Source organism: Cherax quadricarinatus, chromosome 49 (assembly GCF_038502225.1).
Source record: "Cherax quadricarinatus isolate ZL_2023a chromosome 49, ASM3850222v1, whole genome shotgun sequence".
Classification (NCBI taxonomy): Eukaryota; Metazoa; Arthropoda; class Malacostraca; order Decapoda; family Parastacidae; genus Cherax; species Cherax quadricarinatus.
In genome coordinates, this window is record NC_091340.1 from 19,394,316 (window position 1) to 19,418,689 (window position 24,374).

At 44.4% G+C, this 24,374-nt stretch overlaps 2 protein-coding genes across 2 annotated transcripts in view; both read right to left on the reverse strand.

Annotated features, from left to right (window-relative positions):
- Positions 1–24,374, reverse strand: part of LOC128697106 (sodium-coupled monocarboxylate transporter 2) — a 171,731-nt gene that overhangs the window by 69,386 nt on the left and 77,971 nt on the right. The window lies entirely within an intron of this gene.
- On the reverse strand, positions 13,401–16,990 carry LOC138854083 (uncharacterized). Its single transcript, XM_070095066.1, has 2 exons — positions 13,816–16,990; positions 13,401–13,681 (listed from the first exon to the last, which is right to left on the reverse strand). The coding sequence occupies exon 1, from the start codon at positions 16,988–16,990 to the stop codon at positions 14,453–14,455; it is 2,538 nt and encodes an 845-aa protein (XP_069951167.1). The 3' UTR covers positions 13,401–13,681; positions 13,816–14,452.

The window sequence follows — 24,374 nt, forward strand, 5'->3', positions numbered from 1 at the left end:
AGGTAGCACAGGCAGTTACCAAACCGAAGGGCATAGTTCTATACTGCATCAGTCCTTGGTGGGTAGGAAAAGCGGTGTACTGCTTAGAAGAAGGATCTAATATTACTTGATGATATGCCTGCGCAATATCAATCTCCGAAAAGAAGGAAGAGTCATAAAATTTGTGTAGATCGCTATCCCACCGAGTTATAGCATTAAGGCCTCTGAAGTCAATTGCAAGTGTATATGAATTATCCTCCTTCTTAACCATGACTACTGGTGAGCAATATGCAGATACTGAAGGTTCAATGATCTTTAGTTTTAATAATTTGTCTACCTCTCTGTCAAATGCATCCCTAAGGTGAACTGGAACTGGGTATAATTTCCGTTTGATAGGATTGTCAGTCACTAAGTCAATCTTATGGACTACCGTGGAGGTAACACCTGGAATATCAGTAAAGACGTCTGAAAAGTTACTCACACATTGAAGTAGTTCATGTCTCTTATGGTCATCCAAAGATTCATTAATATTAATGGTGGTTGCATCCGAGTGGTCAAGAGTCACCAAGTCATGTAGTTCTTCATCATAGTCTAAGTTAGAGGTGTCAATTACGCACACCTTACATTCTTCAGTTGTTTTATTAAGTTCGTGTGGAAAAACTAAGTCAAAGTTGTTAAGGCAGTTAACCGAATTTCTTCGGTAATATTTCTTAAGGATGTTGATATGATAAAGCTTAGGTTTCCCCTTGACTTCTATGAGGTAGTCAACTTTCCCACAAATTTTTAATACTTTATATAGACCTTTCCATGCTACTAATAATTTATTTGACTTGATCGGCAAAAGTACCAGGACTTCATCCCCTACTTTAAAACTTCTCCTCTGACTTTTGGAATCAAAATAGGTTTTGTACTGGTCCATTGACAAACTTAAGTTTTTCGAAATCATGTCAGAGGTCTCCTCAAGTTTGGATCTAAGGTCAAGGAGGAACTGGTAAGAAGACTGAACCTCAGCATTTACCTCCTCATTAGTCCATAAGTCATGAAGGATGGACAGTGGACCTCTGGCCTGTCTACCATAGAGAAGTTCAAAAGGTGAAAAACCCCAAAGAGTCACTGGGAACTTCCTTCATGGCAAACAAAGCACAGGGTAGGTAACGATTCCACTCCTTAGGTTTAAGGGAGCAAAGTTTCCTTAAAATGGACTTGAGAATCGAATGCTGGCGTTCAATCCTCCCATTACAGCTGGGATGATAGGGTGTGGTGAAGAGAGGCTTCACTCCCAGAAGTTGGTATAGATGTTGCATTAAGTCAGATGTGAACTGTGTCCCACGGTCCGACAAAATTTCTCTAGGGATGCCCACTCTGGAGAAGATGGGCAAAAGGGCTTCAGCCACCTCTGTAGTAGTTATGGTCTTTAAGGGTACAGCTTCAGGGAAACTCGAAGCATAATCAACTAATGTTAATATATATCTCTGTCCCCCAGATGAAAGTGGAGATAAAGGACCAACGATGTCAATAGCTACTCTTTCAAAAGGTACCGTAAAGACTGGCATTTTGACCATAGGTACTCGCCTGGTACCTTGGGAGGATGACAGTTGGCAAACTTTAGACGATCTACAATAGGTAGTGACATCTGAGGACATTTTTGGCCAAAAATAGGTTTCCCTAATTTTATTTAAGGTTTTACGATGCGAGAAATGTCCGGCCACTGGCAGGTCATGAGCCATTTAAAGAACAGTCTCTCTGCATTGACTTGGAACAACTAAGATGGAATAGTCTATCTCATCTGAATTTAATTTGAATACTGACTTGTACAAAATATCTTTTATATATTCAAATTTATATGAAAAGTTTTTCCTTTGGATAACTTGATTTTGTTTAGCGGCATTATGGCAATTCTGAAGAGAAGGGCAATTACGTTGTAAATTGACAAAGGAGTCCTTCGATATATCTAAAGGCTTAAAGTCAGGGAAAATCAAAGGATGGACAGTAGGAGAAGCCTGGGCTTTGGTCTGAGCCCTAGTCAAGACATTTATGGTATCGGAGGTGATATCTTCACTTTCATCTAACAAGTGAACCGGTGATCCTACTTCCTCGCTTTCGAGAGTAGCATCACTGGTTTTTAATCCCACATGAATCTCGCGAGACATTGTCTCATCTGAACTTTCGAGGGGCTTCTCTGACTCTACAGGAAGAGGATCTGAAAAGCTTATGTCCACCTTTGGTGATGAAAGGTCAACCTCAGAAGGAAGAATGGCACCTTTTACATTACCTATTAGTACGGAGCAAGAAGTGATGGGAGCTAGTACGGCTTCAGACCAACCTGTGAACCATTTAGACCTAATGTAACAACGGATGGTAGGAAAAGTGTCCATACGGCCCAAGTAGTCTGAAAGTATAGCAGAGGAATGAGTTTCTTTAAGGTTAGGGAGCAGCTTATCAGAAATGACTATACATGTGCATCCAGTGTCTCGTAAAATGGTAGATACATTAAATCCATTAACTGTTCCTGAACAGAAGGGTGCTTGGTCATTACAGTCTTTAAAACATCTTCCAACCTTTTGGACCTTCTTAGAAGGACAATCTGGACGTTTATGTCCATTAACATCACACAAATGACAAACAGGAATAAAAGAAGTCATTTTACTTTCCACTAGAGGCTTTGATTTCTTAAGGTCTGATGAACCCTTGCCCTTAGAGTTCGATCCCTTTAGGTCTTTATAGGAATTGTGAGCCTCAGCATACAGGTCAGCAGCCTCAGCAACTTCCTCAGCTTTAATCAGGTTATGTTCTCTGACGAATGTTCGTATCTGATGGGGAAGAGCTGTCAGGAACTGGTCAGCAACCATGAAGTCTCTAAGAGATTCATAACTGCGATCAATTCCTGAACTCTCTATCCAAAAGTCGAACAAACGAAAGAGTGTTACCTGTAACTGCTGAAAGTTCTGGCAAGGCTGTAAGGTGGCATACCTGAAATCTTTCCTGTAAGAATTAGTGGGTTTTTGATATGCTTTAAGGATTGCCTTCTTCAGTAGGTTATAATTGCATATGATATCCTGCGACAAAGTTGCATAGATATTCAAAGCAGTACCAGAAAATAACATTCCTAACCTGGTAGCCCAGGTGTCAGCAGGCCATTCACAGAGGGTAGCGGTATTTTCAAACCTGATAATGTATGAAGTTATGTCTTCCCCCTCTGTGAAAGGAGGTAAATTAGGTGTTGGAATATGTGCACAAGCTGCACGTTGTTCCATTACTCCTTCATCTAATTGCTGTTGTGAGAAAGTTAACTTTTTATTCTCTAATTCAAGGCGAGCTTGTTCGAGCTTGCGATCTTTTTCTCTCTCTTTTAACTCATATTCTCTATCCTTTGCTCTTTCCTCAAGTTCTCTTAATTTAACTTGTTCCTCACGTACTTTAGCTCTTTCTTCACGATCAAGTCTATCATGCTCCTTTTTGTCTTCTCTTTCTAACTGTCTTTCTTGGATTTCTCTATCAATTCCCTCTCTCTCCTTTTTCTCTTCTCTTTCCCTTTCTGTCTTTCTTCTCTCTCAATTCTCTCTCTTTCAAGTCTTTCTTGGATCTTAGGACTAATGAAAGATTCTAAATTTTTCCCTGTTATTCCTAACTTACTTCCAGCGTTCATCCAAAACTGGTATTCCTCCATACTTGCAAGAATAACTTAAACTATCAGGGGAAATGAAACGGGTATTAAAGAAAACGGAGGGTTCAATTCCTGCTCCGCTCAAACTGTAAGATAAGATAAGATAAGATAAGATTTCGTTCGGATTTTTAACCCCGGAGGGTTAGCCACCCAGGATAACCCAAGAAAGTCAGTGCGTCATCGAGGACTGTCTAACTTATTTCCATTGGGGTCCTTAATCTTGTCCCCCAGGATGCGACCCACACCAGTCGACTAACACCCAGGTACCTATTTGCTGCTAGGTGAACAGGACAATAGGTGTAAGGAAACGTGTCGGAATTTCCACCCGCCGGGAATCGAACCCCGGCCCTCCGTGTGTGAAGCGGGAGCTTTAGCCACCAGCGCATAACGGAGATAAAACACCTCAATTACTGGGAGCGCTTGAGGTTTCTAAACCTGTATTCCCTGGAACGCAGGAGGGAGAGATACATGATTATATACACCTGGAAAATCCTAGAGGGACTAGTACCGAACTTGCACACGAAAATCACTCACTACGAAAGCAAAAGACTTGGCAGACGATGCACCATCCCCCCAATGAAAAGCAGGGGTGTCACTAGCACGTTAAGAGACCATACAATAAGTGTCAGGGGCCCGAGACTGTTCAACTGCCTCCCAGCACACATAAGGGGGATTACCAACAGACCCCTGGCAGTCTTCAAGCTGGCACTGGACAAGCACCTAAAGTCAGTTCCTGATCAGCCGGGCTGTGGCTCGTACGTTGGTTTGCGTGCAGCCAGCAGCAACAGCCTGGTTGATCAGGCGCTGATCCACCAGGAGGCCTGGTCACAGACCGGGCCGCGGGGGCGTTGACCCCCGAAACTCTCTCCAGGTAAACTCCAGACCACCGGCTCGATCCCTGCTTCAATTAAACAATATGTATTAATGAAAACGAAGGGTTCTATGCCAGCTCCGAGCAAACAGTAAGTAGAATGGGGTCCCTTGACCATCCAATCTTCTCACCAACAAATCAAGAGTGTCCTACGACAGTTCCCTTGATAAAATAAACAGCTCAATGAAACAAATTGTCACTGGAAAATCTCAGGTCCCTAGAGTCTAATCCTCCAAAGTGTTTCAAGCTAGAACAAAAAGGTGGCAGAATTAAATATTATATCCTGCCTGACTTGACTTACAATAAATTGAGACTATAACAATCACCAAATCTTTTAAATACCTGTACCATAGTCCTACCATAGAGAATGATTACTCATGGCTGGTGGTAACCGTCTGTGGTATGCAGCGTTGAAGTTCCAATGGTAGATTCGAGATGGAATTGAATCTTCATTCAGTAGAGTTGATCCTGGCAAGGTCGCCACTTGTGAAGGCTTACTCAGCCCTGTAACAACTTCAGTCAGTATTACCAAGGCTGGCTCCTCCTCAGGAAAACTAATGAATAGAAAAAGAAATAATAACAGACAATGATAAACACTTTATTATTTAGAAACGGAAAATGTAAAACATTCAAACATGAATGGGTATCCTAATTGAAAGAAAAATGAAAAATGAAATGAAAAAAAATTACATTTGAACTCATCGCTAATATAAGTATATCTTGGTAATGGGGTGTCAGGTGTTGGTGACACTGCATGTTCTTGAAATCGTAGCCATTGCTGATGTGGGGGGGGGGGTAGCAGGTGTTGGTGACCACCACCGGCTCGTTCTTCACAGAGTATCGCAGTGAATAATCTGTCCAGATGACAGGAAAGCGGGTTTTTTCCACTGCAATGATGAGGGGTTATATTCTGCTACTTGCATACACAAACAGGTAAGTGGATCAGAATTTGGGATGTCTCAGAACGTTAGTCCATCTCCTTCAATTCTACTCGTTGATTAGCAGGTGACCCTCTCTGTCCTTTCAAGCTGTAAAGAGAGACAGATTACCCACTGCTTAAGAAATCACTCTCCATGATAAGTACAATACCTAAAAGATGTGGTGATTATTAAAACATTTTAACCTATCAAGACTGAAAGGACTAAGTTAATTATTGGTCAAAAGTGAAGCTTTCAACCAATAAGTCCACTAAAATATGATCAGGCGTGTACTTACAGTAGTGTTGGGAGCTGTGAGTCGAGTGATTTACTGTTTGACTGGAGCCCCACACGTCACCTTTCGGGGGGGGGGGGAAGAGGGAGGGGAAGGGATAGCGGGAGCTAGACTGACCCTACCTTAATAAGCAGCCGGCAATCAAACTATCACTTTCGGGGAGGGGAAAAAGGGGGGGGGGAATAGCGGGAGGGGGACTTACCCTACCGTAACAAGTAGCCGGCAATGAAACTATTGTTACTATATACTCCCTCGCTACTCCTATCTATTGAACTTTTCCCTCACAACACTCAATACCGAAGAATCCTGGAATCATCACTTATCTCTATAACCAACAATTTCAACCAGAACATCGGCTTCTATAACATAGCTGAACCACTCGCCAAGAAACTTCTTCATTGCTATCCCACATAGAACATAGAACACTACAGAAGGTCTACTCACAACTTGTCCAATCCCCCTGCCAAGCTACCCAAGACTCTATAACCCCGCCCGATAGATCATCAGATGCAGCATTCTCCACCTGACCTCAACATTCTGAACCTGACTATAAATACTCCCGTACCTTCAACCCCCAGATAGATCTGTGTGTGACTTGAAAAAGCCCACTGTGTGGGCGAAACGTTGTCAATAAAGGATCACATTAAACTGCATATGTGTTTATGTTTTCAGATCACCGTGCAGTGCTAGCGGACTTGGACTGGGATGGAATGATCAGGGTTTATCCAGGTTATTGGAAATTGAACGTGCGGCTATTTTAGGGGGAGGGGGATGGGTCTGCTTTTCAGGATTGATGGGCAGGTGAATGTTTGTTGGAATGGTGGGAAACGTGTGCCAAACCCGGAATAGCGAGTTATTATAAGAAGCGGGGAAAAGAGGAGGCAAGGTGGAGGTATGGGCTACAAAACTATCTGGAGTGGCAGCTAAATGATTACCATGTGGGGGGCGGGAGTAGTAGGTATGACGACATTGAGCATCTTCGTAGTCGACTTGCAGAAATTCACAATGAACGTTTCAATGTGGTTAGAGTCAGAGCAGGTATGGAAGTAGTGCTATGGGGTGACAAACCTTCGGGTTGTGTCTTGCGCAAATTTAGGGTCAGATAACAGGCGACGTCCCTCTTGCAATTGGAAGTATGCACGGGTTTGGGTGGTTACCTGCCGGGTCAAGTACTCCTCACCATGGACAGCATGACTTTTTATGCTGATCTATGGTTTGGGGAAAAGCTACGGCGGGTAGTAGGGGGGGTCCATGTGGGTGGCCTGTTGAGGAGGGATTTCAGAAAAGTTATAAATGACAGGGATAGAACGGTACTAGAAGGTAGAATTCGGGTGGAGGAGGTAGAGGAGGCGATTTTTAATATGAATAAAGGAAAGGCACCAGGTACCTGGAGTTTACCTGGAGAGAGTTTCGGGGGTCAACGCCCCCGCGGCCCGGTCTGTGACCAGGCCTCCTGGTGGATCAGCGCCTGATCAACCAGGCTGTTGCTGCTGGCTGCACGCAAACCAACGTACGAGCCACAGCCCGGCTGATCAGGAACTGTCTTTAGGTGCTTGTCCAGTGCCAGCTTGAAGACTGCCAGGGGTCTGTTGGTAATCCCCCTTATGTGTGCTGGGAGGCAGTTGAACAGTCTCGGGCCCCTGACACTTATTGTATGGTCTCTTAACGTGCTAGTGACACCCCTGCTTTTCATTGGGGGGATGGTGCATCGTCTGCCAAGTCTTTTGCTTTCGTAGTGAGTGATTTTCGTGTGCAAGTTTGGTACTAGTCCCTCTAGGATTTTCCAGGTGTATATAATCATGTATCTCTCCCTCCTGCGTTCCAGGGAATACAGGTTTAGAAACCTCAAGCGCTCCCAGTAATTGAGGTGTTTTATCTCCGTTATGCGCGCCGTGAAAGTTCTCTGTACATTTTCTAGGTCGGCAATTTCACCTGCCTTGAAAGGTGCTGTTAGAGTGCAGCAATATTCCAGCCTAGATAGAACAAGTGACCTGAAGAGTGTCATCATGGGCTTGGCCTCCCTAGTTTTGAAGGTTCTCATTATCCATCCTGTCATTTTTCTAGCAGATGCGATTGATACAATGTTATGGTCCTTGAAGGTGAGATCCTCCGACATAATCACTCCTAGGTCTTTGACGTTGGTGTTTCGCTCTATTTTGTGGCCAGAATTTGTTTTGTACTCTGATGAAGATTTAATTTCCTCATGTTTACCATATCTGAGTAATTGAAATTTCTCATCGTTGAACTTCATATTGTTTTCTGCAGCCCACTGAAAGATTTGGTTGATGTCCGCCTGGAGCCTTGCAGTGTCTGCAATGGAAGACACTGTCATGCAGATTCGGGTGTCATCTGCAAAGGAAGACACGGTGCTGTGGCTGACATCCTTGTCTATGTCGGATATGAGGATGAGGAACAAGATGGGAGCTAGTACTGTGCCTTGTGGGACAGAGCTTTTCACCGTAGCTGCCTCGGACTTTACTCTGTTGACGACTACTCTCTGTGTTCTGTTAGTGAGGAAATTATAGATCCATCGACCGACTTTTCCTGTTATTCCTTTAGCGCGCATTTTGTGCGCTATTACGCCATGGTCACACTTGTCGAAGGCTTTTGCAAAGTCTGTATATATTACATCTGCATTCTTTTTGTCTTCTAGTGCATTTAGGACCTTGTCGTAGTGATCCAGTAGTTGAGACAGACAGGAGCGACCTGTTCTAAACCCATGTTGCCCTGGGTTGTGTAACTGATGGGTTTCTAGATGGGTGGTGATCTTGCTTCTTAGGACCCTTTCAAAGATTTTTATGATATGGGATGTTAGTGCTATTGGTCTGTAGTTCTTTGCTGTTGCTTTACTGCCCCCTTTGTGGAGTGGGGCTATGTCTGTTGTTTTTAGTAACTGAGGGACGACCCCCGTGTCCATGCTCCCTCTCCATAGGATGGAAAAGGCTCGTGATAGGGGCTTCTTGCAGTTCTTGATGAACACAGAGTTCCATGAGTCTGGCCCTGGGGCAGAGTGCATGGGCATGTCATTTATCGCCTGTTCGAAGTCATTTGGCGTCAGGATAACATCGGATAGGCTTGTGTTAGTCAAATTTTGTGGCTCTCTCATAAAAAATTCATTTTGGTCTTCGACTCTCAGTCTGGTTAGCGGCTTGCTAAAAACTGAGTCATATTGGGACTTGAGTAGCTCACTCATTTCCTTGCTGTCATCTGTGTAGGACCCATCTTGTTTAAGTAGGGGCCCAATACTGGACGTTGTTCTCGATTTTGATTTGGCATAGGAGAAGAAATACTTTGGGTTTCTTTCGATTTCATTTATGGCTTTTAGTTCTTCCCGCGATTCCTGACTCCTAAAGGATTCTTTTAGCTTAAGTTCGATGCTTGCTATTTCTCTGACCAGTGTCTCCCTGCGCATTTCAGATATATTGACCTCTTTTAGCCGCTCTGTTATTCTTTTCCGTCGCCTGTAAAGGGAGCGCCTGTCTCTTTCTATTTTACATCTACTCCTCCTTTTTCTTAGAGGAATAAGCCTTGTGCATACATCGAGTGCCACCGAGTTAATCTGTTCTAGGCATAAGTTTGGGTCTGTGTTGCTTAGTATATCTTCCCAGCTTATATCGGTTAGGACTTGGTTTACTTGGTCCCACTTTATGTTTTTGTTATTGAAGTTGAATTTGGTGAATGCTCCCTCATGACTAGTCTCATTTTGTCGGTCTGGGGCTCCATGCATACATGTCTGAACCTCAATTATGTTGTGATCTGAGTATATTGTTTTTGATATGGTGACATTTCTTATCAGATCATCATTGTTAGTGAAGATGAGGTCTAGTGTATTCTCCAGTCTTGTAGGCTCTATTATTTGCTGGTTTAAATTGAATTTTGTGCAGAGATTTAAAAGCTCGTGTGAGTGTGAGTTTTCATCAGAGCTGCCTCCTGGTGTTATTTCTGCAACAATATTATTTGCTATATTCCTCCATTTTAGGTGCCTTAAGTTGAAATCCCCCAGGAGCAAGATGTTGGGTGCAGGAGCTGGAAGATTTTCCAGACAGTGGTCAATTTTTAACAGCTGTTCCTGGAATTGCTGGGATGTTGCATCCGGAGGCTTGTAGACTACCACAATGACTAGGTTTTGGTTCTCGACCTTTACTGCTAAAACTTCCACTACGTCATTTGAGGCATTAAGCAGTTCTGTGCAAACAAGTGACTCTGCAATGTACAGGCCAACCCCCCCCTTTTGCCTGTTCACTCTGTCACATCTGTATAGGTTGTAACCTGGGATCCATACTTCGTTGTCCAAGTGATCCTTTATGTGGGTCTCAGTGAAAGCCGCGAACATTGCCTTTGCCTCTGCAAGCAGTCCACGGATGAAAGGTATTTTGTTGTTTGTAGCTGGCTTTAGACCCTGTATATTTGCAAAGAAGAATGTTATCGGACTGGTGGTATTGTTGGTACTGGGGGGGGATTTTTTTTCCGGCATTAGTATCTGTATCTGTTGGTTTGGAGTGGAGGCCATCGACTGTGGTTCCACTCCAGGCATTTCGAATGATTTTTATAGGGCACATTGGGGAAGTATTAAGCATTGTTTGGTTGATGTATTGAATTGCATGCTCACGGAGGGGAGGTTTTGGTGCCCAAAAAGGGAGGGGGGAGGGGTCTGCGTGCATATAGAGCAATATCTCTTATGTGTTCGGACTATAAAATCTTTGCAAAAGTTTTAGGAAACAGAATGAGGAAGGTTATGGGGTCGGTTATTCACGAGGGACAGCTAGGCATACCAGGTAGAAGCATGAGGGATGGACATGTACGTATTAGGGAGTTTTTGGAGGAATGTCAAGGGGGGGAGGTGTCCTCGGGCTTGACTGGCAAAATGCTTACGACTGTGTTGATAGAGATTTATTGAGGCTTATTTTATTGAAGCAGGGTTTTGGAGAGGGGATTGTAAGATGGGTTGATACCTTGTATGTCTCGGCTATGGTACGCGTACAGGTAAATGGTAAATTGGGGCAGCCGGTCCGTATGGAAAGGGGTTTGAGGCAAGGGTGCCCCCTCTCCCAGCTGCTTTTTGCTTGTATGCAAAACCCCTTTTATGAGCTGGTGGATGGTGGTTTGAGGCGTGGAACGCTGAGCAGTGACACTGCAGCGTGTGTGGTCAGGTACGTAGATGACACCACGATTTTGTTAAAAGGGGAGGAGGATTTGCAGATCGTGGGATGGATTGTTGAGTTTTTTGGGGCAGAGTCTGGCAAGTGCGTCAATAAGGCAAAATCGAAATTATTGGAGGTGGGTACATGGGTGGGGGGGAGGTTGGGCGAAAGGTATGTGTAGTCAGTCGTGGTGCAACTTAGAATATGTGGTATCGTGTACATGGCAGATGAGAGGGAGGGCCGAAGGGTAAACTCTGAATTGGTGGTTAACAAGGCTTTAGATCGACTTCGGGGGTTAAGAGCTGGGGATGTCTCGTTGCAACAGAGGACAGTAGTGGTTAATACACTTGTTTATAGTAAGGTATGGGGTGTGGCTGAGGTGTACCCTTTAAGAGATATGGATATTCAGGAACTGCAGAGAAGGGTCTTACATTATGTTTGGGGTTTCGGGAGAGCTTGATTAAGTCGGGAGGTTGTCATGACCCATGTTCGTCGTGGGGGTTTAGGTCTCTTGGCTTTGGGGTCACGGGTGAAGGCCCTCTATGTAAAGCAGCGGTTCCTCAGGGCGGGCGGTGAGAAGGGCATCCGGGTGGGTCGCATAATGATCGAAATGCGTAAATGGTGGAGCGGCAGGGGATTAATCGAGTGTGAGGACATGCTGTGTTTGTTGTTAAAGTTGATAAATACGCAACGGATCTGGGTGGGGCAAATGATCAGCATATGTTGTCGTGGGGAAATTGTAAAGGGATTGTCTGCTTTTCCACTGTATAATTGGGGGGAAATATGGGACGGATTTTGTAAAATTAAGTTGGCACCAAGGGTTCGTGAATTGTCACGGGGATTTTAGCATCAAAATCGGTCTTACATAGGATGGGTTTGGTAAGGGAGGCGGATTGCTTATGTTGCGGTCTCGAAGAAACAGCTTTTCATGCAGTCTACTTTTGTGATACCTTGGACAAAGTTCATTCGTGGTTGGGGCGGGTTTTAGATTTTCTTAGTGGGGGAAGCATTTCAACCTTATGGGCCTTAACATTGGACGTTAGCGGAGTGTCAAGTGAGGTACGAAGAGCAATAATGTACGTGGTGGCTGATTTCCTCTATATCTCATGGGGTATGCGGGAAACCGGGAGATCAGTTAGGATCAGGGCAATTGAGGCAGGTATCTACAGAACGTATTGCAGAAATAAACTCATATATGGTAGAAGTTGGGATAATAGTTTTCCTGTAAAGTATCGAAGTCTTACTGTTCAAATGTTGCTGCAACTGGGGGTGGGGTAAGGCAACGGGGGGCTGGACTCCCCCCGTGGTAGCACCAAACGGTAAGTTCGGGACTTCAGGGTAGAGGGCGGGTTTTAGGGAGTGACGTGTATGTATTATGAATGGTACCGTGCGTCAGTGTGTGTATGGTTGTGGCGTTGTGTGGCACTGAGATCTTGGATTAATCCTAAAATGGTCATGCATTTTGATAATACAGATAAAAAGCAATATTTCAGTATATGTTCCAGCCTCTAGCAAGACTGAACCGGTTTCCGACTATGGCCGGGGTTTGGTGATGTATGTTGGATCTTTCCTGGAATTCCCGTTAGGTTTAGTTTAGTCATTTGTAAGCGGATGCCATGCTGATATCACCGCTAAAAGTACAACGTTATACTGCCCTTTAAGGGGAATGTTCATAAGCAGACCTTTTGGTGATGGTTGTAAACTTTTGATGAAGGGCAAAAAGTTTCATTTGCCTAAGATTGTTTTTGTATATGTAGTAGCGGTCACCGCTGTGAGGGGGGGGGGTGATGTATAATGTCCTATATTATAATCTTTGGACATTCAAGTTCCTTGGGCAGCACTCTTTTGCGGGATATGTTGTTCTGTCACCCAGTGATATCACATGTATTTTTTGTTATCATTTATGGTGCATATAGTCAGTTGATGTTCAATTAAGCATCTTTACTAATATCACTGTATACAGGCAAGGTATATTTTTTAGTTTACGACACTAAATATGGGGTTGGTCGGGGTATTATGTGTCTTAGTGTTTCCTCATATGTAATCATACATGTTAGATCTGTAAAAGTCTTATGTTAATTATTTAAGGGTTTTTGCATATTTTGATTCCATTTTTAATATATATAAAAACAAAATTAAAAAACACCATGTTTCAATTTCTAGAGTCATGTAGGTTTCTGATAGTTATTTTATATAACCATAGTACCATTGAGTGTGCAATGCATTAGTTTATGTGACATTGTTTTTGTATATAAAATTTCATATACAATATGAATAAGACTGTCAGGTTTTGGTTATATAGTTATTTTGTGGTTAAGGTATGTTCTGGTAGTCCTCTGTTTAGTTATATATATGTTGTTGTCTTATATAAAGTTTTCACGTTTTTTGTTTTAAATCAGTTATGTATACCATACATGTATACTGTGTTTTAATTCAATTATGTATACCATACATGTATACTGTGTTTTAAGTCAATTATGTATACCATACATGTATACTGTGTTCTAAGTCAATTATGTATACCATACATGTATACTGTGAAAATTTGTCTGGGCTGCCTCCAAGTGAGTCGCCTACCCTGGCAAACTCTGTTGACACCGAGCTCTGAGATGGGTACCTCAGCCTCACAAGTGGCTTATAGGACAGATTTTTTCACAAATGATTGGTATTGCAAGAAACCTCGCCTGCATGCACGTATAAAGGACTAACTTACTTGGTGTTGCAGCATATATCCTGATCTTCAACTTCCTAAGCCTAGCTTTAGCCCCCTTGGACTTCCCCTTGGGAACCACGTGCAACCGGGAGCATTAATTCCTGCAATATTCAATCGTTATTAGTGTCCTGCCTGCACCTCAGAAATTCCTATATCCAAGAGGGTATGTATCCCCTAGTATAACTATGCAGACTCAGACGCTAGCTTCAGACGACTCTGAGACGCTGGTACTTACTGGGCATACTCTCTCTGTAGCACGCCGAGCCCTCAGTTAACTCAACCCACAAATCTCCTAAGTCACTGGCCAGATCCTACGGAAAAAGGTGAATATCTCGTCTTACTGTATGGGCTGATGGAGGAGATCATCTACGGTACATCGAGGTGTCTCTACCAGATTTCCCCAGGTCTCAGATGTGAAGACACGTGGGGGCGCCGCCTGATGTTCACGGCACGTCTTGTCTAGTCGAAGTCTATCGTAAGAAGGACGCTATTCTGTCTTTGTGACCTGCGCCCCGCCATTCAAGCTAGGGCTGCCAGTTCTCCCTAGCTAACTTATCCTAATGTTTGCCTACATTATCGGCCTATTACTACCTATGTTAAGGTCTTAGGTCTACTCTATCATTATCTACAGATGCCTTAGTAAACCTAATATTAGTGTATTACCAGTAAACCTACCTACTCCTTCCCTGAAGAGTAAATCTATAAATTAAATAAGCTTACCAACCGCCAACCAGAGAATGCCTTGCTTGTTTGGGAGGGTTTAAGGGTCGCTCGGCTCAGACGACCAGACGCTCATGCTGGATCTGAGCTGTGGAACTATTTGGACCAAATAAATTTCCACATCCTCCCGCCGGCGAAGGTAGGCGCTAAGTCTAGATCAAGTCTGCCTCCAGCAGGCCCCCCCAGTGGGCCCTGGACTCGAGCGCCATTCGACGGGTCGTCCGGCCGCTCAGCTCGCTCAACCTCTGGTCTGATTTCTCATGTCCTGGTCCCACCGTGTGGACCTCGAGAGGCAAAAGCCTGTTGATGGGTCTTATAGTCTCGACACCGTTCATTCTCACTTTCACCATTCTCAACCGCCCAGCCTTGTCTGGGTGGGTTGACACTACCAGGCCAAGAGGCCAGTATGCCCTCGGCGCCTCGGATTCTACCAGCACCAGGTCCCCTTCACTTAGCATCATCTTATTCGCCTCGGGGTCGGCACCATAGAAATGTTCCCGCAAGGTTGTCAAGTAATCCCTGCGCCACACCTGGTTCCATTTGTCCAGGATGTTCACCAGTCTGTTGTGACTCCTGTGCAGTTCTTCATTGATGGGGGGACCATCTGGCCCATAATAATCCAGCTCCTTGGAAGACTGACTCAAAATTGCGGGGAAGGGCTCAATCCTTCTTCCAAACAGCATGTGATTGGGGGTGAGAGCTTCTTGCTCGTCAATCCCATTTTGTACGTAGGTCAGAGGCCTGTTATTAACTCTTGCCTCTATCTCAACTAACACTGTCCTCAGTTCATCACAGCTCACCCTCCTGCCGTGCAAGACCTTCCGAATGCACCTTTTGACTGTGCCCACCATGCGTTCATAGAATCCCCCTTGCCAGGGTGCCCTGGGAGCTATGAACCTCCACTCGCACTCTATTCTCTTCAGGTGTTCTCGTACTTCTCCGTCGTCCCTAAGATTCCTGAAAACTTTATCGGCCGCCCTAAAGCTTGTGCCATTGTCCGAGATAATCAATCGCGGGCACGGGAATCTGGCAGTAAACCTCCTGAACAACTTCACGAAAGTCTCTGTCGTCATATCTTCTGCCAACTCCAAATGCACCGCTCGAGTAGTGGCACAGGTAAACAGGCAGACATATACTTTCTGAGGGCCCTCCTTAACGTCTCCTGGGTTCTTCAATGTGATAGCCCCAGTATAGTCTATTCCTACAGTCTCAAAGGGCCTGTCACTATGTACCCGCTCCTGAGGCAGCGGTGGTGGACCTGGGTAGGGTAGGGTCCTCCCATCGTACCGCCGGCAGACCGTGCAACTCTTTAGCACCCTTTTGACGGCAGCTCGACCCTTCAGTACCCAGTAATTCTGACGTAGGCAGGTGAGGGTATCTCCAAACCCCCCATGTAAGGTCCTCTGATGGGCATCTTGTATCAATAGCTCTGTCGCCCATCCCTCCTTTCCCAGCAGCACGGGATGTTTGGCCCCATAGCTGAGCTCAGAGTTTTGTATTCTTCCCCTGCATCTTATTAGCCCCGCATGATCTAGGAACAATCCCAATGAGTGAACCAATTTGCTGTTCCCTGAGTCGTCATCGCTGGACACGCGTCCTGATGCCATAACCTGCTGCCGGGTCGCAAGTACTTCCAGCACTCCTGGAAACCTCCCCCTTTGGTACTGCCTTATCCAATATTCTCTGGGACCCACTAGAGACAACTGTCGACCCTGGCTTACCTTGTCATGCAGCTTCCTCACGAATCGAAATACCATTTCCGTGACTCCTATAAGTTTTCTCCACGAGGAGTAGCGCCTGGGGTCAAATAATTCAGTGTCGTGTTCCCCCGCAAAATGTACTATGCTGCTGATTGTCTCCACGAATTTCTGCTCCGGCCAGCAATCCCTTGCCGGTAACCAGTCTGGGCCTTTGAACCAAAGCTCGCCTTTACTCAACTTTCTGTGTGTCACCCCTCGGCTTATCAGGTCGGCTGGGTTTTGATCTGTAGGCACATACAGAATTGTTGATGTTGACTGTAGTTCCCGTATCTCCTTTACCCGATTCCTGACATAGGGGAGCTTAGACCTGTCATTCTGGACCCACTGTAAGGCCACCTCCGAGTCTGTCCATACATAGGTGTGTGTCACCCTCAGATTACTTAACACCTCCTCTACGTACTTACCCAGTCTTGCTCCCAGCAACATCGCTGTGAGCTCTAGCTTTGGGATCGAGCAATCCTTCAGGGGTGTCACCCGCGCACGACTGGTGACCAGATTGACTTGGTCCCCGGCCACCAAATACGCTACTGCCCCATAGGCCCTGGAGGAGGCATCACAAAAGACGTGCAAGTCATAATCCCGCCCGGTGCACCCGATGGACCTGGGGAATGTGAACTCGTGCAATTCCGCTAGGTCTTTGTTAACCAGATCCCACTCCTGGCAGACTGTTTCTGGCAGTGGGTCGTCCCAACCTAGGTTCAGCTCCCAGGTCTGTTGTACTAGCATCCTCCCTCGAATGGTGATGGGTGTCAACAAACCCAAAGGATCGAAGGCAGTCTGCACTTTGCTCAGCAAAGACCTCCTGGTCAGCTTCCCTTCCCCATCAGGCTTCCTCTTTAGCCTAAGTCTGTCTTCCTTGACTTCCCACTCTAGTCCCAACACCGATGTTACCTCAGGCACTGAGTAGCCAGTATAGTCATGTTCCACCATGCCCCGCAACGTTGGATTGTTTGTCACCCATTCTCTCAATGGCATGTTAGCTGAGAGCATCTCCTGATTAGACTCTCGGTAAATATCCATCAACAGCCTTTCATCTGAGGTGGTACCCTGCATGTTGTCTACATAAAATAGGGTCTTCAGTAATTCTTTAAGCGGGCTGTTACAGTTCACAAGGTGGTAGTCTATGGTAGCCTGTAATAGGAATGGTGAACTAGTGGCACCAAACAACACTGCCCTGAATCTATAGGTATCATACCCTTGCTTGGGCATCTCCCTGTTAGCCAGCCACAAGAACCTTGTGTAGTCCCTATCCTGTGGCTGCAACCCAATACGTAGGAAGGCTTTGCTAATGTCTGCCGCATAGGCGTACTGTTCCGTCCTGAATCTCAACAACACATCTGCTAATTTCTGCGTCAGGGAGGGCCCTGTGAGCAGACAGTCGTTCAACGATGGCTCTCGGGGACTCGCCTGCGAGCTGCAGTTGAAGACTACTCTGATGGGAGTGGTTACCGACTCCTTGGTGACTGCCATGTGTGGAAGATAATGGGTGTTTTCCCCAGGGCTGGCATTGGGCACTTTCTCGATGAACCCAAGGGCCAGCTGTTCCTTAATAATATCATCATATTTCCCCACCAGACCCTTCCTGGTCAGGCTGTTCACCAATGAATTCAACTGACCACGTGCCCTCTTGAAATTAGTGGGCAGCGTTGGGTGGCCCGGTTTCCATGGGAGTCGCACCCAATACTGCCCGTCCCTGAACTGCACATGGTTCAAGTAATCTCGATACGTCTCTTCGTGTTCGGGGGGCGGCTGGTCACCTTTAATCCCTACTACATCCAGGTCCCATAGTTTATGGACCGGCTCACTGTCGGATATGCCAACTTGCGCCTCTGACAGGCCTTCGTGCACACCAATCTGCATCACCAGTACAGCCTCAGTCGCTGTAATACCAGAGCCCTCCTTTCCCGGGGTCGCAGGGAAGTGAGCTGGTATTCTGCCTCCTACGATGTACCCCGCTGGAGTCCTGTACAGGCCCACACCTTCCTTGATAACCCTTCTCGTAGACACGAACTCGTCTAGGTAATCCCCTCCTACCAATATGCCTACATTACTAACACTGTCTGTAGCAATGTCTGGTTCTGCTAGCTTCACACCCAACTCCCTCAAACGTTTGACTGCTTCAGCCAGTCCCCTAGTGGTAATGATATTGGGCAGCCTCTTCACCATCAAGGCTGAAATTTCCCGTCGATGCCCGGCTAACCTGACCGTCACATTGACTACTGGATAAGACCTGCGTGGGACTTCCCCACCAAACCCTTCCACCTTCATGTCAACTTTACCAACTGTCTCCAGCTTCAACCTAGTGGCTAGACTCTCTGCTATGAAGGATCTCTGTGCCCCACTGTCGAAGAACAAACGGGTTGTTTCAGACTTCTTCCCGTTCGCGACCACCGCCATTATGGTGGGCAAGGCCACCGAGCCTTGAAATTGCTCACCAGAACAAATTCTCGGTGCCGTACTCACCACACTCATCGTTACTTCTGACTTGTTCTTGCTCTCCGCCCTTTCTTGCGGTTTGCTCTCCTTAACTTGTGCTAATCCGGCATCATTAGGACACAGTGCACTGTGGTGCTTTCCCTTCCGGCAGCCCCGACACTCCCTGAGCATGGTGTTACAGTCCCTGGCAAAATGTTCTCCACAACACTTGAAACAAAGTCTCAACTCTCTTAGCCGTTGAACCCTTTGGTTATAGGTGGTGAAGCTTGAACACCCTGAACTAGCGTGTTCTTCATCACAAAACACGCACCGTCTCATACTGGCCGCTTTAGTGGCTTCTCCCTTGGCCCTGTGGGTGGAGGGTTCGCCCTGGGCATAATACGTGCCTACTTTAGTGGGAGGTGGTTTAGGTCTATCTCTCGAATGTCTGGGGAAGTCGACCGACTTCTCCTTGGTAGGTAATTTCTCCCCCTGACCTATGCTCAGGTGAGATATGAGATCCCCTAACCCTTCAACAATTTGGTCTATCGTGAACCTATTCGTCCGATGTTTTAAGTGTAACTCATGCACTGTCGTGCTAGCCAGTTTCCTCTGAATCACCTGGCTAAGGATCCATTTTGAATCATTCTCATCATGCAAATCTCCGAAACTATTGGACAAGCTCATAACCTCAATACGGAACTTCTCTAGACTTTGACGGTCATGTCGGCAAGCCTCTAGATCCAACAACCGATAAAGTATAGCTACCTTTATCTCCTCAGTGTTGCCAAACATGTCTTCTAATTGGTCTTTGGCATGTTGGTAATTAGCGTCAGTAATCGGGTAGTGCCGGACCAGATCTAAGGCTTTACCCTTGAGCTGCGACCGCAAATACTGCAACTTGACGGCATCTGACAAATCATTTCTGTCATCTATCTGGGCTCTAAACTGATCCCAGAAACCAATGTACTCTGTTAAGGTTCCGTCAAACGTTGGTAAATTCAGCTGGGGCAACTTGGGCAACATATTGACAGGTGTGTGGTTGTTTGGGGTACCTGCGGTGTTCAACACCATCCTTGGAATACTAGCCTTTAATGTACTTAACTTATCTTTGTACATATTCATCTCCTGATGACAATCTACATCATCCTTAGTGAATTCGTCCACAGCCTGCTGAAGACTTCCCTGGGATTCCTCATCCTCAATAGCCTGTAGCTCATATGCTGAGAATGCTTGTTCATAGGCTTCCCATTTTTCCCCCAAACTCTTCAAGCAGTTCTGCAAATCATCGCAGTCTACATTACTGCGTTGGCAAGTAGCCTTGCACCTGTTACGCGTTCTGTTCAGATGCCCTTTGTATGCTGCTACTGATCGTTTTAATTTTGTTAGCACTGAACCAGACTCTCCTGAACCCCCATCTGCCATTGTCGAAGTTTAATGAGGAGTGTGACACTAATTGTAATTTACCCAGTCCACCCCACAGCACGTCACGGTGTTAGGTAAGAATGAACGAGTCTTAAGGCTTCTCAACAAGCTTAACAATTCCCTTTGTTATATTGACTCTACTATGAATCAAAAATGTACACTGTTAGCTCTCAAATCCCAATCAAAATGTGTATCGATGTGAAAGCTTAACCTAGCACTTAACTGTACAATGCCAGCAAATAATTACAGGACTTAACCTAGTCTCAGGTATAATTCACAAATCCCACATTAACATGAATCAAAGATGATGAAAATCACAATAAAAGTGCAGTGTACAAATTAAATCACTTGGTTAACACAAGCAAATTCAACAATTCAACTTGTGAAACAGTAAATAAATAATGTATGTAAACAGCTTGGCCTAACTGTGCCCAGCTTACTCTGTTTAGCGTGGATGGTTGGATAAGGTAAATCCTAACCTAGCTAGTGTGCTATAACTTAAACCTGGCTTTATAACTCCCTGTAAATAATAACTAGGTTAAATCTGTCCTAGCTACTATAACCTTTTGTAAATATTGCACAAGCCTAGCCTAACTGTGGCTACCTTGCAAATCCACTGTAAGTAATTAACACACAAGTCTCCTACTCTGGATTACTTGTAATCACTGTAAATAATTAAATTCACAAGCTTCTCTAGCCTACCTGGCCTGCCTGTAAATTACTGCAAATAACAACTTCTGTGTATAGTCAGCTTGGCCTAGCCTCTGAGTAACTTTGACCTAGGTGTGCTAACTTAAACCTAACTTTTTTAAACTGGTTCCTAACTGTGGCCTAGCTATGATAGCTTAACCTGTGGCCTAGCTATGATAGCTTAACCTAACTTTGTTAAACTGGTTCTTAACTGTAGCCTAGCTATGATAGCTTAACCTAACTGTGGCCTAGCTATGATAGCTTAACCTAACTCTGTAAAACTGGTTCCTAACTGTGGCCTAGCTATGATAGCTTAACCTAGCTATTCCACATCCGGTTTTCGAAGGACCACTTTTGTGAAAATTTGTCTGGGCTGCCTCCAAGTGAGTCGCCTACCCTGGCAAACTCTGTTGACACCGAGCTCTGAGATGGGTACCTCAGCCTCACAAGTGGCTTATAGGACAGATTTTTTCACAAATGATTGGTATTGCAAGAAACCTCGCCTGCATGCACGTATAAAGGACTAACTTACTTGGTGTTGCAGCATATATCCTGATCTTCAACTTCCTAAGCCTAGCTTTAGCCCCCTTGGACTTCCCCTTGGGAACCACGTGCAACCGGGAGCATTAATTCCTGCAATATTCAATCGTTATTAGTGTCCTGCCTGCACCTCAGAAATTCCTATATCCAAGAGGGTATGTATCCCCTAGTATAACTATGCAGACTCAGACGCTAGCTTCAGACGACTCTGAGACGCTGGTACTTACTGGGCATACTCTCTCTGTAGCACGCCGAGCCCTCAGTTAACTCAACCCACAAATCTCCTAAGTCACTGGCCAGATCCTACGGAAAAAGGTGAATATCTCGTCTTACTGTATGGGCTGATGGAGGAGATCATCTACGGTACATCGAGGTGTCTCTACCAGATTTCCCCAGGTCTCAGATGTGAAGACACGTGGGGGCGCCGCCTGATGTTCACGGCACGTCTTGTCTAGTCGAAGTCTATCGTAAGAAGGACGCTATTCTGTCTTTGTGACCTGCGCCCCGCCATTCAAGCTAGGGCTGCCAGTTCTCCCTAGCTAACTTATCCTAATGTTTGCCTACATTATCGGCCTATTACTACCTATGTTAAGGTCTTAGGTCTACTCTATCATTATCTACAGATGCCTTAGTAAACCTAATATTAGTGTATTACCAGTAAACCTACCTACTCCTTCCCTGAAGAGTAAATCTATAAATTAAATAAGCTTACCAACCGCCAACCAGAGAATGCCTTGCTTGTTTGGGAGGGTTTAAGGGTCGCTCGGCTCAGACGACCAGACGCTCATGCTGGATCTGAGCTGTGGAACTATTTGGACCAAATAAATTTCCACATATACTGTGTTTTAAGTCAATTATGTATACCATACATGTATACTGTGTTTTAAGTCAATTATGTATACCATACATGTATACTGTGTTTTAAGTCAATTATGTATACCATACATGTATACTGTGTTTTAAGTCAATTATGTATACCATACATGTATACTTTGTTTTAAGTCAATTATGTATACCATACATGTATACTGTGTTTTAAGTCAATTATGTATACCATACATGTATACTGTGTTTTTTAAATAAAATATAAAAAAAAAAGTTTATGTGTTATATTATTTATTTATATATTGTAATGCATTTTTTAAATAAATATAAAAAATAAAAGCTCTGTGATGCAAATATATCTAAAAATTTTATTTAGATGCCATATCCAAGTGCCATAGAAAAAAACAAACCTGCAGTTAATAGAGGACACAAATCCAAAGTTTTGAATATACCAGTTGGCAACTACATGTGTTGTGCTGTGTCTCTAAAACTTGGTAACTGTTGTTCGACTGTCTCCAGTCAACAACAATTTCAGTTTTGTTGTCCTTTTTCTTAATGATGTCAGTCATTTCCACCTTCGAGTCCATAGTAAATATCGAATTTTACATCTGATGCAATAAGTACACCGTTAAACCTGGCTAATGAGTTCCTAAACTACTCTATCAGTACATAAGGGATGTCATCTGTTCTTGTCTTATTTATTAAGGCTCTGTTTCACACAAATATTTTTATGTGCTCTCTCAGATAGATAAATATTCATGATTTCTAATATTATTTATTCTTCTTATTATCATTTCTATTACTTTCTTTTCTTGAGGAATAAGTGTCCTCTTAAATAGCATTTGAGGACAAATATACCTTCACTAAAGTACTAATATAGATATAGACTGTGATATAAAGATTCTTATTTTTCTAACTAAACTTAGAACCTCAATTAAACTAGCATAATTTTTTAGCTAAATTAAGATATAATATCATTGACCAACTTAAATTTATTTAATATTATTTCAAATCAATGATATATGTTTTCTTGTAATGTACCGATTCATATCCACTGATTTATGGCAAAAAAATTTTATGCTAATTCAACAAGGAGCATTAATGCCGAATAAGCCAAATTCGGCTATTCATGGGGAGAGAATGTCACATGTTTCCTTAAAGAAAAGGGTCCCAGACTTATTGACCTAACTAAGGACCCACTTTCACGTTCCAGAGCCTGGGCATGGCAAATTTTCCTTCACACAAACAAAACTTAATAACTACTATCATGATTGTAAGTTGCATCAGCTACTAAATTCAGAAGTAAATGGAAATTTATTTAATGTAAATTGAAGGGAACAAAATTTCCATATTATTTTCCTCATAAAATAGTCAACTCTGACTCTGTACACTTGAACTGCTCTATCCGACGTCGACCCTCCGTGTTTAACTCTTAAATATATTATAATAAAAATAATGGAAGATATCTGTGCCATTCCAGGACGTCCATTATGGGTTCAACAACTTTGAGCATCGGGCATATTGTATATTCCAAATGTTTCAGAAATCTGATCCTTCATATTGTACACAAGGGCCGAAAATTTTAACACCGATTAGACGAGGCTTCTCGAGTTAATTGCGACAGAAAAAGAGAAAATCTGGAGGAAGAAAACATGAAGATAAAAAAAGGAAAAATTCCTGACAACCACTTAAAGGTGCCCCGTCAGGGAGACCTGATAAACCACTTAAAGGTGCCCCATCAGGGAGACCTGATAAACCATTTAAAGGTGCCCCATCAGGGAGACCTGATAAGCCACTTAAAGGTGCCCCATCAGGGAGACCTGATAAACCATTTAAAGGTGCCCAGTCAGGGAGACCTGATAAACCACTTAAAGGTGCCCCATCAGGGAGACCTGATAAACCACTTAAAGGTGCCCCATCAGGGAGACCTGATAAGCCACTTAAAGGTGCCCCATCAGGGAGACCTGATAAACCATTTAAAGGTGCCCTGTCAGGGAGACCTGATAAAACACTTAAAGGTGCCCCATCAGGGAGACCTGATAAACCATTTAAAGGTGCCCCATCAGGGAGACCTGATAAACCACTTAAAGGTGCCCCATCAGGGAGACCTGATAAACCACTTAAGGGTGCCCCATCAGGGAGACCTGATAAGCCACTTAAAGGTGCCCCATCAGGGAGACCTGATAAACCATTTAAAGGTGCCCCATCAGGGAGACCTGATAAACCACTTAAAGGTGCCCCATCAGGGAGACCTGATAAACCACTTAAGGGTGCCCCATCAGGGAGACCTGATAAGCCACTTAAAGGTGCCCCATCAGGGAGACCTGATAAACCATTTAAAGGTGCCCCATCAGGGAGACCTGATAAACCACTTAAAGGTGCCCTGTCAGGGAGACCTGATAAACCACTTAAAGGTGCC

Excerpts from the sequence above, each read along its gene's own strand:
- LOC138854083 (XM_070095066.1), bottom strand. The coding sequence starts at position 16,990 with ATGGTGGAACATGACTATACTGGCTACTCAGTGCCTGAGGTAACATCG.